The following is a 15744-nucleotide window of genomic DNA, read 5'->3' on the forward strand; positions in this document are numbered from 1 at the left end:
TGGTTCATTTATTTATTTATTACATTTACTGTTTATTACTGTTTACTGTTTTTAACTTTTTGTAAACCACCCAGAAAGCTTCGGCTACGGGGCAGTATATAAATGTAATAAATAAATAAATAAATTTATATACCGCCCCATAGCTGAAGCTCTCTGGGCGGTTTACAAAAGTTAAAAACAGTATATTGCAGCCTTGGTGTCCACCAAATACTTGGGACTACAATTTCCATCATTCCCAGCCAGCATGGTCATGCTAGGAGGTTTAGTCCAACACGTCTGAAGGACACCAGGCTGGGGAAGGCGGATATATACTGTTTGGCTTTCATCAGCCTTCCCCAACCTGGTGTCCTGCAGATGTGTTGGACTAAAACTCCCATCATCCCCAGGTGAGAATTAGTATAGTATGTGGGGATGATAGATCTTTGGCTATTGGGCAGTATAGAACTGTGATAAACACATCTGAAGGGTTGGGGAAAGTTGGCATACTACTTTTTGCTCTTTGGGCTTCCATTTCTAGTTTGTCTTTCTTTTTCCTCATATCTCTGCACACGTTGGGTTACGTGACAGTAACTGGTCTGACCTTTGAGACCTGTGATGCCCTTTGCATGTCTGTCGGCATTTTAGAGTTCATCTCTCCCCCTCCCCTTTTTTTTTTCTTTTCACAACAGTTAGTGCTAGTGTGCCGTTCACTGGAATGGTGCAGTTACATAAAATGTGATTAAAATAAAACCAGAGAAGGAGGGAGAGCACAGGTATTCAGATGGCGTCACCCATGTGTGATAATAGGGCATGGTGTTTAAATTTGTGGGATTTCAGTCCGTCATTATTCTTGCCATGCAACAAGATAAAATGTGAGAAAGGAAAGGAAAGGAATCTCTCGTGCAAACACTGAGTCATTACTGACTCTTGGAGGGACGCCAGCTTTCGCTGACGTTTTCTTGTCAAGCCTTATAGCGGGGTGGTTTGCCGTTGCCTTCCCCGGCCATTATTACCTTTCCCCCAGCTCACTGGGTACTCATTTTACCGACCTCGGGAGGATGGAAGGCTGAGTCGACCCGAGCTGGCTGCCTGAAACCAGCTTCCGCTGGGATTGAACTCAGGCCGTGGGGAGAGTTTCGGCTGCAGAAACTGCTGCTTTACCGCTCTGCGCCACACGAGGCTCTAAAGTGGGAGAACTTGTTACAATTTTTAAAACTTGGCATTGTGCCTCTACAGATTCCTATATATTTTCAGTACTTAACGGCTGAGTGGGTACTCCAGTCCTCACTTCTTAGGCATGGGGAACCAGGGAGCAGTGGTTCCACATCCTAGTTTTGAGAAAGGCTTTGTGTAGATGCCACAGGAGTCCAGCTTTCCTTCCCCAGTTTGTATCTTGCTGGTGTCTGCGTGCGCATGTGTATACATGCACATGAACACACACACCCTTTGCACCGCCAGTAAAGTACTGAAAACCATTCAGGTAATCTGAACCAATAGCCTAGCTTGGCGTTTCTAATCCCAGCATTCTGAGATGCCTTCTAGTAGAGGAGGTGGTGAGGACGGTCCCTTTACAGGAACAATGCAACTAGAGGCCCTTAGACTTGTTTAGAGGGCTTCTAAGCGCAGGGCAGATTAACAGTCCGTGCCCTGTCTCTTGGGTGCCCCCACCAGCGCCAAAGGCTCCGTGAGTTGCTCATCCGCCAGCAGATCCAGAGGAACAACTTGAGACAAGAAAAAGAGAGCGCGGCAGCTGCAGCCACCAACGCCCAGGCGCCGTGGAACCCCGAGGGCAGTGGGCAAGCCTTTGAGCAGATGAATCGGAGCATGACTCCTTACCCATCAGCGCAGGTAGGGAGACTTCCGGGGTGGGGGGTGCCCAGCTGTGAACGCACTGTGGATTGTGGGATCCAGCTTCTCACACAGAGCCTCCCAAAGAATGCTGGTTGTCCCTGATGCCTTCAAAAGGATTGCAGTTTCTAGTTCTCATGGCACTGAAATATGACGAACAGGAATTGGGGACTTGGATGCTCATGTGAGAAGCCAGATGCCCAGATGAGCTTATCGTTTTGAGAGGTTCGGTCAGAAGCAAAAACTTTTTGGACTCAAACAGCCTTCAGAGGAAAGTGGCCGTCAGCATCCCGAGGATGCTGCCTGCCTGTGTCGTTGTCCCGCAGGAGGCAGAACCTTGGCTTCCCAGGGACTGCACAGCCAAGTGTGGAAAGCCCTGCGCTTTGGGAGTCCCGTTTGCCACATGGGCAGTGAGATCAGTTATGGGGAGGGGGCCAGACTCACCCCCCACCCCAAAGCAGCTTAGGGGTCAAAACACCCCACGTTTCAGAAGCTGGCTGTCCTAAGCGTATGCGGTCAAGTTTACACACGTGATCAACCAAACAATTGAAATAGATGCGGTGGGGTTGTTTAGAGCCAGCCTAGTTCTCCATGCTTATTTCTGGCTAGTAGTTCCGGCTCTTCGCATTCTTTGTCAGAGGCCACTAGAAGCCAGCTCTGCGCTGGGAAAATGCCCAGTTAAAAGGATCTCTGTCAGCTGGGTTGGGGGGAAAAAACTCTCTGTGCTGAGACTGCTGATAAAACTGGGCTAAGTAGAACAGTGGGCCCCGTTCTGTGTAGTCCAGGTCAAGACGTTGGTTTCTAAGTGTGAGGCTGCATAGTGATTGAAAACGGGACGCTGGCCCAGCACCTAGGAGTTTGAGCCGTTCCAGGCCTGCTCCGGCTGGACTGTTAAAAGGAAATCGAATCCCACATTGCTTCCCTAAACTTGAAGGATCTGTATAAATGGCGCTATATTTCTCATTGGCGTGTTATGGCTTTCCTTGTTTTTCTGCACAAAGACTGTTCTGTCAAGTAGCGACCAGATGCGCACATGGTCTCTCTTGCTTTCACCTAGGAGAAAGGGATGCTTGGCAGCCTGGGGGGCACCCCGGGGGGCAACAAGATGCCCGGTGCCGTCATGGTGCAGGCGCCCTACGTGCAGGACGAGCGCCTTGTCCGGCCGTCTCCAGCAGCCACCCCTTCGACCATGGATATCAATGGCAGGTGAGTCTCTCATGCTGGCCTTTGAAGAGCAGCCCTAGATCCAGCCGCGTATGCTTCTCTTTGGGCAGCTCTGAGCGTGGCCGTGGTTCAAGCCTGTGGGTGGTAGTGGCACAGGGCTCCAGGGTTGTTCACCCCCTTCCTTTGTTCTTAACCCTTTCCAGGCCATCAGTGGCAGCTGCACAGCCATTTTTCCCCCGTGGTGTCTTCCAAGCCCCATCTCCGCAGCAGCAGATGTGGCAGCAGCAGCAGCAGCAGCAAGCCGTATCCATGCGTCTCCCCATCCCTTCACGCTTCCCCCAGCCCCCCGCCCAAGACCTGAGCCGTCAAGCCTTGGGAGGCCTTGCCTCACGCCTGCCAGGGCCTGGAGACCAGCTTCAGGCACCAGCTGGCACACTGGGAGCTCAGTTCATTGAGCTCCGGCACAACATCCAGAAGGGGGTGCTTGGGAGCGGAGCCGGGCCTGCCTTTGTCCAACAAAGCCCACAGGCTCGGCCCAGATTCTTCTTGCCTGGAAATGACGGCACCAACCAGGCTTTGAAAGCTTCTGTCATGCCCATGCAGGCTCCTGTCCTGGGAGGCCAAGGCATGCAAACACAAAAGATCCCTATTTCACCCTCCCCCCAAGGGGCAGAGATGAGCAACAACCACCATCCTCACGCCAAGGCCGTGCCTCAGTTGATTCTGCCCTCTGGCAACCTGGAGATGCAACATATCCCACCCCGGCCGCTCACTTCATCCGGCCCCAAAGATGTACCCATCACCCCAGCTGCTGTTGATGCTACCCCAACTGCTGGCAAGAACCAGCTAGGTCTGGCCAGCAGGCCGTTGCCCTGTGAGGTGCCAGTGGAGCCAGATTTAGATGATGACTTTGATTCCCACAAGGATCTGGAGGATGACGATGACTTGGCCAACTTGAGTCTTGATCCGGATGTTGCCAAAGGTGATGACGACCTAGGCAACCTGGATAACCTGGAAACCAATGACCCACACCTTGACGACCTGCTGAATGGTGATGAGTTTGACTTGCTGGCCTACACAGACCCAGAACTGGACACTGGGGACAAGAAAGACATCTTCAACGAGCATCTGCGCTTGGTGGAATCTGCCAATGAGAAGGCTGAACGGGAGGATCTGCTCAAGAAAGAGCCCTCCGTCGGACCCTACTTCAAGGATGGTCCTTCCGCTGGTGTTGGCAAGCCAGGTGAGCAGAAGGCACCGTTGCTACCCAGAGATGATGCGCCCAAAGCTAAAGAGGGACTCGGTCTCCTCCATGTTCCTGGCTCCTCCTCTGCAGGGGTGCCCCCATCCCCCATCCTTACAACCTTCAAGACCCACGGCGACATGCTGGATAGCAAGGTGGTGAGCCTGCCCGGTGATATCAAGCCCAAGATAGAGGAAGGGTGCCTCAAGTCCTCACCGTGCCAATTTAACACCGGCGTCCCGGAGAAGCTTCCTGTCAAATCGGAAGGAGCCGAGAAACTGGTTGCCACCTTAGCCGTGAACATCAAGCCCGGCCAGAACCTCATGGGCCCTGGTGGAGTGCGGCTTGGCATGGCCCAGTTCCACAGCAACAGCCACCCTTCCATGTCAGAGAAGGTCCTCTACGGGCCCCCGAGCCGCCCACCCCTTACTCCCGTCCAGATGGCCAACGCCAACAGCTCCCTGCTGGAGAAGTTTGAGTTAGACGGGGGGCCCTTGAGCCTTGCTAATACTCAGCAGCACTCGCCAGCGGATGACCTGGACAAGATGGAAAGCTCCCTGGTGGCCAGCGAGCTGCCTCTCCTGATCGAAGACCTCCTGGAACATGAGAAGAAGGAGCTGCAGAAGAAGCAGCAGATGTCTGCCCAAATGCCAGGAGGCTCCCAACACCTCCAGCCCCACACCATGTTGGCTCACGCTGCTCCCCCTTCCCAGCCTCATGACGGGCAGATAGTCAGCCCCCAGCGACAGCTTCAGTTGGGCCTAGTGGCCAGGCAACAGGGCATGGTGGCCAATCAGCAACTGATGCAGCAGCAGCAGCAGCAGCAGCGTCTGGCCGGTCCCCAGCAAAGCCAAGTGCTAGCTCCACATTTGGGAGTGACTCAGAACCAGGCTCATCTGCTAGCCACCCAGCATGGCATCCAGGCAGCCCATGGCCAACAGAACCAGCAGCAGGTCTTAACCCAGACACCCATGCCTGGAGTGCAGCAGCAGCAGCAGCAGCAGCAGCAAATGATGGGACTGAAGCCCCAACAAGTTGTTATGCAGCCGCAGCAGCAGCAGCAGCAGCTGGCGAACAGCTTCTTCCCTGATACAGGTAGGATTTATGAGAGGGCTTTTCTACGTCGTGAGCCTCGTGTGGCGCAGAGCGGTAAAGCAGCAGTTTCTGCAGCTGAAACTCTCCCCACGGCCTGAGTTCGATCCCAGCGGAAGCTGGTTTCAGGCAGCCGGCTCGGGTCGACTCAGCCTTCCATCCTCCCGAGGTCGGTAAAATGAGTACCCAGTGAGCTGGGGGAAAGGTAATAACGGCCGGGGAAGGCAACGGCAAACCACCCCGCTATAAGGCCTGCCAAGAAAATGTCAGCGAAAGCTGGCGTCCCTCCAAGAGTCAGTAATGACTCAGTGCTTGCACGAGAGGTTCCTTTCCTTTCCCTACGTCAGCCTATTCCAGTCTGTTTTCACCAGAGCTTTTAACAGATGCGAATGAGTAAAGCTTTAAATGCAGATTAAAATCTGTCACTTCGTTGATTGGTGGGGGCTGACCAGAAAGGAAAAGTCTGTGTCGGGGGCCGCACCACTGTGCATCTCCCAGCAAGACACAAGAGCTCCATTCTCGGTAGGCCAAATCCAGTGGCAGAACCAACTTAAAGTTAGCCGTTCCTTTGACCGCTCTCCATCTCTCAGGTTAGCAGGTGGTTAGTTACACGTCACACGCTGGGTGGGGGTGGGTGGGGGTTTCTGCAGCCATCTCAAAGGACATCATTCATTAGGTAACACATGTAATATATAAACTTTTTAAAATGCGGTGGAGTGACTGAACTGCTTAAAAAACAACAACCAAACAATGAGTTTGTTTACAAAATCTTGAATTGGATGGCAACCCTACCTTTGACTTGACCTGGCTGAATTTCATCTGTGGCATCCACCTGTCTGTCTCACCTGTTGACCGAGAGGAACCACACAGCCGTGAACATTAGGGAAGGGGGCACAGTTCAGTGTGAGAGCACCTAGCCTGCATTCAGTAGTGGAGCACGTAGTTTGCATTCAGTCCTAGGTTCAATCCCCGCCATCTCCAGATAGGACTAGGAGGGAACCCAGTCTGAAACCCGGGAGAGCTGCAGCCCGTCGCCAATACTGGACTAAACGGATTTGTGATCTGACTCGGTATAAGGCAGTTTCCTGCGTTCCTATGCTTTTGCTGGCTCACTGGTAACCCCCTCTTGAAGATACGCCTGAACCTAACATTTTGGGTTTTTATGTCAAGAAATATTCTGAGCATAAGCTTCACTGTTATAGTCCTATAGTCCAAACCCTGTTATAGTTCTGTAGTCATGATATTGCTGTAATGTGAAAATGCAGTTGCTCAGACGATCTCCTTTGTTTGCGGTTTTTGTTTTTTCTCTAACGTAAGAGGAATGTAGAAACAAGTGTGGAATGGTGCCGGTAGTGGAGAGAGAAACAGAAATGTGAGTTGTGTGTGTCACAACTGAAGTAATACACATGGCCACCTAACACCTACCCCCCAAAGACCATTACGCCCCAGGCCTAGCTGCACCACTGGGTAGCCTGAACACCCCGCATTGGTGGCTGTGTAGGTCTAGCTTCCAGCTCTTCTTTGGCAGGGACTGTTTCTCCAACTTACCAGCATTACAGCCCCAATACTCTAAAGTTGGGGTGCTAGTGATGGTCCTTTCTTGGTGGGTTTTGGGAGGATGTGAAGGAGCCACTTCTTCTTTCCAGATCACTTTTTGGTCTCCTTATTTCTCTACACCCCCTCATACAGATCTGGATAAATTTGCTACTGAGGACATCATGGATCCCATTGCCAAGGCCAAGATGGTGGCTCTGAAGGGTATCAAGAAGGTGATGGCGCAGGGCAGCATTGGGGTGGCTCCTGGCATGAATAGGTAAGCACCGAGCCAGGAGGGCGGGTCTGTGGTGTGGGGCTGAGAGCCAGGATTCTGGAGCTCTGGAAGGCATCTCCCTCCAAAGTCGCTGGGGTGGGTTTGGGCTTCTTCCTGGCACCCACCTTCACCGCCAAACTCAAATTCTGTGTGTGCGTTTTGATTTCTGTCAGGAGGCAAGTGATGGTCCTTGTCCCTCTCAGCTGCCTGTAACATAAGTAGCTGTGTGCCTCTTGACTTGTATTTTGCTACCTGGGGGGGCGGGAGATAGAATCTTCTGGATTCTTGGAGGTGGTTTGCTGGACATGGCTCTTAATGACGGCCTTCCGTTGATGCTTTGGAAGCATAAGTAGGGAACGTGCTGTTTCCACACACACATCTCATTCCTCTTGATCCATGTGGTCCCTCATCTGTGGTAAGTGTGATGACCAATTTGTCTTTATTTCACCTTTGGCAGTGCTTGAAAAAGCTCAACTACTTAGTGGGGTTTTTGTTGTTGTTGTGGAGGGAGACTTCATTCATTTTGTATATCTGCATCTCCTCACCCCGCTCCCTTCCCCCTTGCAGGCAACAGGTTTCCTTGCTGGCTCAGAGGCTGTCCGGAGCTTCATCGTCATCTGAAATGCAAAACCACGTCCTGCCTGGCTCTGGAGGACAGGTGAGCAGTAGTTGGGAGACCTTAATTTTGTAGATTGTGTTGGCAGGTGGAGGGAGAGTTGACTGGTGTAAGTCAGGGATGGGGAACTCAGCTCCGCTGGACAGATTCGGCCCATCAGGCCAGCCCCCCTGGCCCACAGGTGAGGCCCTGCCCCCTCAGAAGGGAGGAGTGGGAGAATGACTGAGCCATGAGTGACTCAGTCGCTTCACTTCTCCTTCACGTTGCCTGCTCAGGGGACATGAAGGATGAGCAAAGCCAGGGCTTTGGCGGGCTTCGCTCCGCTCGGGTGGAGTGAAACAGGCTCCCCGACCGAGGCGCCCGGCTAGAGGAGCTCCAGCCTGCAGTTTGGCTGGGGATCCAATGGCGTTGTGGATGGGGGGCCCATCCACGGATAGCGCTCTGCCTGCATGGGGCAGGCAACCCAGACCCCAGACCCAAAAAGGTGCCCTGGCGCAGTGTATATGATTTGCCTGTGATGCGCCTGCTTGGTACTGGCGAAAGGGTTCATGTGGCCATGGACGAGGGTGGGGGCAGGGGGTGGGTGGGCTGGGCGTGTAGTGTGGGGGGGGAGGGGGCTGGGGAAAAAGGGGTGGGGGCAAGGCGGCAGGTGTTCTGACTCTTTCAAATCCCTTTCAGGAACGGAGCAATGACCCAGCCCAGGCTCGACCAAACCCACCCACTTTTGCTCAAGGTGTCATCAGTGAGTAGCTGGCAGTCCAGAGGGAGTACTTGAAAGGGCTGTGTGTTGCTTTTCCTTGGATAATGCTCTGGGATGGTTTCCTGCTCAGCTGGGCTCTCGCATACACGGTCACATACTGCAGCGTTCCCCAGCCTGGCACCCTCCAGATGACTCTGCCTACAATTCCCATCATCCCCAGCCATGCTGGCTGAGGGTGATGGGGGTTGCAGTCTGACACATTTGGAAGGTGTGAGTTGGGGGAGCCTGGCACGCCTGTTTCCTCTAGATTGCGTCACGTGAAATAATTCCTGCCTCTTGGTTCTGAACACACAACTTCTATTGCAAACGTGATGAGAATCCCTGCTCTCCTTTGCTGAAAGTGGGAGAAGAGAGGTGGGGATTTCTGCCCCACTTAGCACTTTTTGAACCACATGACAACTGCCAATACAAAAACAGTGCCTAAGGGGCAACTAGTAGGCGTTGTTTTTTAAAAGCGAGGTCGAATGTGCAGACTCCGTTGCTGTCGCAACTGAGAGGGTCTGTGGGGTTGCTGTGCTTCTGCCTCGTGACCTGCAGCCACATAGCCTTGCCTGTCTTTTGTGACTCAACACACATCCAATATGTTGGGGGGGGGGGGGGGCTGGTAGCGGAGAGGTGTCAGGAGATCCTTTCATAGCTTTGTGTCCCTCCCTTGTGACCTTGACGTAGCCCCGTCCCCCCATTCATGCCTGTCTCTTGCCCCGCACTTTTCTGTACGCCTTCTCCATGCACACTGCTCCTTGCCAAACAAGCAGAGTTGCACATCCTGTATTGGTTTTTTTGCAGTATTCAGACTTGAGTGCAGATGCAGGTGTTATGAGCTTTCCTTTTTCTATGCAAAGTGTGTGAACCTGGCCTGTGTGTGTGTGTGTGTGTGTCCAGCTTTCAGAGTCAGTGTCTCTTTTCTCGCCCCTAGATGAAGCTGACCAGCGTCAGTATGAAGAGTGGCTTTTCCACACACAGCAGCTCCTCCAGATGCAGCTGAAGGTGCTGGAGGAGCAAATCGGGGTGCACCGCAAGTCCCGCAAGGCCCTGTGTGCCAAGCAGCGGACGGCGAAAAAGGCCGGCCGCGAGTTCCCCGAGGCTGATGCTGAGAAACTCAAGCTGGTGACTGAGCAGCAAAGCAAGATCCAGAAGCAGCTGGATCAGGTACACCCTCCGAACCAGCTTTGTGTCGCATGGGCTCGGCGTGTTGGCAGGACCAGGGTGTGTGGGAATGGGGAGTGGGGGGGGGGGGGCTCAGAGGGCTTGGGATCAAGGCAGAGTGTCGGTTTGGGGCCTCTTCCATGGCGGTGGGTGCCACGACACAGGCTCTGAACACCAGACCTCCCGTCTGCCACCACTTCTTATGGGGCGACACAGGCTCTGAACACCAGACCTCCCGTCTGCCACCACTTCTTATGGGGCGACACAGGCTCTGAACACCAGACCCGGCCGAGGCTACTCCCTGCTCAAGCCAAGCACCACCGCTTGGTACGCCTGAGGCAAGGGATAAAGCCCACCTTCCTCCAAACTATGTGGAGAAAGGGGTTTAAAATGGAGAAGGATTTTAATATATATAATAATGCGCTGTGAGTTATATCTGCTTAGGTAAATGATTGTCAGGGTGGGTGCTGAATGTGTAAACTTAAGATGATAAATGCCAAACAGACACGTGGGCTTTTTGTGGTAGTTTAAAACAAAACAATCAAAATTTATTTTTAAAAGTTCATAAGCTTTGTTTCAAATAACATCATTTAAAAATCTTTTTGAAACCTTTCATACAATCCGGTCACTCATTCACATACACGCTTTCCTTTTTCTCACACAATCACTCTTGAACTTTCTTTATTATCAGTATTGATTAATATACTTCCACTACGTGCACAACACACTCTAAAGACACCACTCACTACACTGACTCTCAAATTTCCCAGAACTTAAGTACCATAAACACTAAGAGCACTACAGACTCTAAGAGTACCTAACAAGTCCCCCTAAAAAGATCTCTCAATCCCCTCAGTCCTTCCCTTATATATCACTCCTCCCCCCTCCCCAGACATTCTAACTCCGCCCACTTAGGCCTACATTCTAAAAACCACAGACTTACAAATTGCAGACATACATTTGGAATTGACTTGTGGGGTGTAACGCCACAGTGGGTCGTAGGAAAGGAGATTGTGTGAGCACAGGAGGAGGGTAAAGGTTGAGATGAGAGAGGAGGGGACTGGGGGGAGGGGGCGGGGAAACGGCATGAATGGCCAAGAGTGTTTTATGGGCAGCTGCTAGGCAGAAGAGCTGGAGGGAATGTGCAATGGGGCACGGGGGAAACTGGACTGGTGCAGGTCTCTGTATCTTTGACTGGATCACTGCAGAAGTGTCAGATCTGAAGAAGCATGCAAGTATCCTCAGAACATTGCTTTCCATTAAAATAAACACCTATCTAACTAATAAAAAAAGGTTTTGGATACTTCTAAATGCATGCCTTCAGTATTTGAGCAAAATGCTCTCCTCTGGGGCGGTGGAGGGTGGAATGGGGTAGATGGATTATTTGCTGCACTAATATCCCCTCTGCCATCTCTCATCTCTCTCTCTCTCTCTCTTTTGCTGACAGGTTCGGAAACAACAGAAGGAGCACACCAACCTCATGGCCGAGTACCGCAACAAACAACAGCAGCACCAGCAACAAAGCTCCACGGTCCTGGCCCTCAGCCCCTCGCAAAGCCCCCGTCTCATGGCCAAGCTCCCTGGCCAGCTGCTTTCTGCACATGGGCTCCAGCAGGGGCCTCAGGGCCTGGCAGGCCAGGCAGGTGGCTTGCGCCTCCCTCAGGCTGCTCCCATGGCAGTCCAGCAGGGCTTGCCGTTCATGGGGCCGCCGCCGCCGCAGCAGCAGCAGCAACAGCAGCAGCCGCCACAGACAACCGGGACTGCGGCCTCCAACAACTTCTTCTCCAGCAACCGTCTCTTGCAGGAACGGCAGCTGCAGCAGCAAAGGCTGCAGCTGGCCCAGAAGCTGCAGCAGCAAAGCCTCATGGGACAAGTGTCGATACAGCAGCAGCAAAGCCTCATGGGACAAATGACGATGCAGCAGCAGCAGCAGCAGCAGAGCCTCATGGGGCAGGTGTCAGTGGTGCAGCAGCATCAACAGCAAAGCCTCATGGGACAGGGGCCTGTGCAGCCGCCCCAAAGCAGTCTCGGCCAGACTGGCTTGATGGGGCAGCCCCCGCCTCCGCCGCCCACGCCCCAGCCCAGCCAGAACCTGCTTCCCAAGCAGCAAGGGCTGCTCAACAGCCAGCCGGGAGTCATGGTCCAGCAGCTTTCGCCACAGCAGCAGCAAGCGGCCATGCTGGGACACTCCATGCTGCAGCAGCAGCAGCAGCAGCAGCACCAGGGCGTGATGGCTCACCCGGCTTCCCAGAGGCAAATGCTGTTGGCTCCGCAGCAGCACAGGGCACTGGGTTCTCCGCAGCAGCAGGCTCAAGGGATGATGGGGCATCGGCTACTTCTGTCCCCACAGCAGCAGCAGCAGCAGCAGCAAGCGGGGCTACTGAGCCAGCAGAGGACTTTGCTGAGTCAGCAGCAGCAGCAGCAGCAGCAGAACAACCTAGCACAGCACCAGGCGCTGCTGGGCCAGGGGCCGGCCACCCAGCCAGGAATGTTGGGGCCGCCTGCCCAGCCGGGTGTCCTGAGCCAGGGGCAGGGGATAGCCACAGAACCGATCCAGCACTTTGTGCAGCACGGGTCTCTGAACCAGCCGCTGCACTCGAGTCAGGGAATGCAGCCGGTCCCCTCGCAGCAGCAGCAGCAGCAGCAGCAGCAGGGCCTGGCTGTCAAGGAACAGCAAGGAGGTCCGGAAGGTACCACCGGGCTGCCTCAAGAGGGGACAGATGGGATGGCGCTGCAGCAGCAGCAGCAACAGCTTCGGCCCCATTTGGTGGGCCAGGAGTTGGGAGGGCAGCTGCAGATGGGTAGCCAGGAGCAGCAGGGGATGCCCGGCCATGGAACTCCAATGCAGGAACAGCCCACTCAGTTGATGCTCCAGCAGCACGGGGAGCAGCCAAAACAGCCAGCTGACCTGGGCCAGGCACAGCACCTTCTCCTGGGCTCTCAGCAGCAGCAGCAGCAGCAGGGCGCCTTGGGCTCCCTGCAGCTCCGGATGCAGCAGCAGCAGCAGCAGCAGAACAGCCACCTCCAGCAGCAGCAGCAGCAGAACAGCCACCTCCAGCAGCAGCAGCAGCAGAACAGCCACCTCCAGCAGCAGCAGCAGAACAGCCACCTCCAGCAGCAGCAGCAGCAGAACAGCCACCTCCAGCAGCAGCAGCAGAACAGCCACCTCCAGCAGCAGCAGCAGCAGCAGCAGCAGCAGAACAGCCACCTCCAGCAGCAGCAGCAACAACAACAGCAGAACAGCCATCTTCAGCAGCAACAGCAAAACACTCACCTCCAGCAGCAGCAGAACAACCACCTCCAGCAGCCGCTGCGGACTCACCTGCCTTTGGATGGTCTCTTGCAGCAAGAGGTGTCTCAGCAGCAGCATCACCAACACCACCGAGATCCAACTCAGGCCCCCCACTTGCTAAACCTGCAGATGGAGCAGCATGGTCAAGTGCAGAACATCATGGCTCAACAACAAAGGATTGTGGGCCAGAACTTGGAGCAGCCCTCAAAAGGCTTACCAGGCCAGCTCCCTCTGCAGCAGCAGCAGCAGCAGCAGCAGCAACGCCTGCAGAGCCCAGCTGGGCCTTCCAAAACACCAGGGCTGATGGTGCCTCTGCAACAGCAGCAGCAGCAAAGCATGATGGTCCAGCAGTCATCGCCACAAGGCCAAAGCATCCTGTCTGGTCCTGTGATGGGCCAGATCCGTGCCCAGCTTCAGGGGGTCATCTCCAAAAACCCGCAGCTGCGGAACCTCACTCCTCAGCAGCAGCAGCAATTGCAGGCCCTGCTGATGCAGCGGCACCAGCAGAACCTGCTGCAGCAGAGCCAAGTGTTGCGGCAAGCCGGCCCCTACCCAGGGCAGGCACCGGCACCGCTTGACCAAGGCCAGCCCACGGGTCCACAGCTTTCCCAGCCTGTGGCCGGGGGACAGCAGCCACTCAGGCAGCCTCCTCTTGCCGTGTTCCAAATTCGCCCAGAGCAGGGTTTTGCTGCCTCCGTGGAGCAGCAGAGGGTGCCAGTCAGCCAGCAAGCAATCCCCAGCCCCCACCCACAGGGGGTGCTAAGGCTCCCTACCCCTCAGGCTCCCTCTGTGCCCTTCAGCGTTGCTGGCATGGCACCTACGCTGCCGCAGCAGCACCCCATCCCTTCAGAGCCAAAGAGACCGTCCCCTTTGCTCCTAGCTACGAGCCCTGAGCAGCAGCCAACTCCCACCCAGAAGCACCATCCTGCTACCCCCAGCCCTCTGCTGCCCCCTGACCCACCTTCCGCCATCCCAAGCACAGGGGAAACGGTTCCTGGGACCTGCAGCCTCAGAGACTCCGAGTGCCCCAGAGGCCCCATGGAGCCGGTCAATGGGCAGGTGCCGGAATCCCCCCCAGCAGGGAGAAGAGTCCTGGCGCCACCGGGAGACCCTCCCCTTGTATGTATCAAGCAGGAGCCCAAGGAAGAAGCAGCCCAGTGCGCGCTGATGAGCAGCGCCCAGCCCGTCAAGCGAGAGGCGAACGGGGAGCCCGTGTCCACCAATAACAGCCTCACCCGCACCGAAGCCGGGCACCTCTTGCTGCAGAAGCTGCTGCGGGCGAAGAACGTGACACTTGCCACGCAGCGCTCGGGCGGCGTCAACGGGCACGTGGACGGCAAGCTGGCTGGGGTGGAGGGCCGGTTGCAGGTGGCACCCGACGTGCGAGAGGTGAGCAGGAAGGGAGAGGAGAAGCCGTTAGTCCAAATGGCGGTGATGCGAATGGGGGGATTTGGCGGCACACAGTTTTTGCAACCGGTTGGATTTCATTATCCTGTCAAAACATAGCAGACAAGTAATTTACCAGACAATCCTTTAAAAGTTTGCCCTTTTCCTGACCCGTGGGCAGGGAATGTTTTCCTCGCTAACGGGTCAGGCCCCTGCCCTTGGAATGAGGTCCGTGAGATGCCATTGGGCCCTTTTACACCCAGATGTGTGGATCTGCCCTTCGTTTGCTCACCTTTCTCAGGGCGCCTGTCTGCCTGTGCTCAACACTGCAGCCTTTTGTAAGTCCTTACAGCCCTCTTCTGGTTTCGTCACCCCGACCCCATTCTGTGCTTTCATCTCAAGCTTCTTTACAAGCAAGGGTGGGCAATGTGCATTTCCCTGGTGTGTCTTTTTGCGACCTGCACTGGGTCCCCAGCTGCCACCAGATTCCCAACAGTTCTGCTGTTTGTCAGGCTGGGAGATGCTTTCTGTTGTTTATAGCAACTAAACCGATTGGCTTACTAGATAGTCTGTCAAGTTTTCAGCCCCATCCCATTAGCACCTGGTCTACATGTTAGAATGAGGCGGGTAGAATTCTAAGCTGTCCTATTCCAGGTATGTGGATGATACCATTTTGGAATGTGTTCCCATGTCAAAAATTTTTTTAAAAAAATTAAAACCCTCCATGCGTGTGTATGTGGTATGTGTGTGGGGTGGGGGTGTTTCAGATTCATAGATACTGTAGAAATCTAGCACATTGAGGGGACACCTATGTGGCAGATTGCTACAGGAATCATAGAATAGCAGAGTTGGAAGGGGCCTACAAGGCCATCGAGTCCAACCCCCTGCTCAATGCAGGAATCCACCCTAAAGCATCCCCGACAGATGGTTGTCCAGCTGCCTCTTCAATGCCTCTAGTGTGGGAGAGCCCACAACCTCCTTAGGTAACTGATTCCATTGTCGCACTGCTCTAACAGTCAGGAAGTTTTTCCTGATGTCCAGCTGGAATCTGGCTTCCTTTAACTTGAGCCCGTTATTCCGTGTCCTGCACTCTGGGAGGATCGAGAAGAGATCCTGGCTCTCCTCTGTGTCACAACCTTTTAAGTATTTGAAGAGTGCTATCATGTCTCCCCTCAATCTTCTCTTCTCCAGGCTAAACATGCCCAGTTCTTTCAGTCTCTCTTCATAGGGCTTTGTTTCCAGACCCCTGATCATCCTGGTTGCCCTCCTCTGAACACGCTCCAGCTTATCTGTGTCCTTCTTGAATTGTGGAGCCCAGAACTGGACGCAATACTCTAGATGAGGCGGAAGTCTTCTTACATAGGGGAACATTCAAGAATCAAATCTCCTCCTTCTCACCTGCAGTCTA

The 15744-nt window shown here is 54.3% G+C and overlaps 1 protein-coding gene across 3 annotated transcripts in view; it reads left to right on the forward strand.

The window, feature by feature from the left end:
• The window catches only part of KMT2D (lysine methyltransferase 2D), a 104903-nt gene that overhangs the window by 65276 nt on the left and 23883 nt on the right, over window positions 1-15744 (forward strand). For all 3 annotated transcript variants that reach the window (XM_063119945.1, XM_063119946.1, XM_063119948.1), the window contains exons 33-40: window positions 1651-1827; window positions 2885-3033; window positions 3195-5329; window positions 7016-7139; window positions 7704-7794; window positions 8431-8494; window positions 9429-9661; window positions 11106-14339. In XM_063119945.1, the coding sequence (XP_062976015.1) occupies window positions 1651-1827; window positions 2885-3033; window positions 3195-5329; window positions 7016-7139; window positions 7704-7794; window positions 8431-8494; window positions 9429-9661; window positions 11106-14339 (6207 nt within the window). The remainder of the gene's footprint in view (window positions 1-1650; window positions 1828-2884; window positions 3034-3194; window positions 5330-7015; window positions 7140-7703; window positions 7795-8430; window positions 8495-9428; window positions 9662-11105; window positions 14340-15744) is intronic.

The sequence above is a fragment of the Elgaria multicarinata genome, chromosome 3 (genome assembly GCF_023053635.1).
Source record: "Elgaria multicarinata webbii isolate HBS135686 ecotype San Diego chromosome 3, rElgMul1.1.pri, whole genome shotgun sequence".
Taxonomy (NCBI): Eukaryota; Metazoa; Chordata; class Lepidosauria; order Squamata; family Anguidae; genus Elgaria; species Elgaria multicarinata.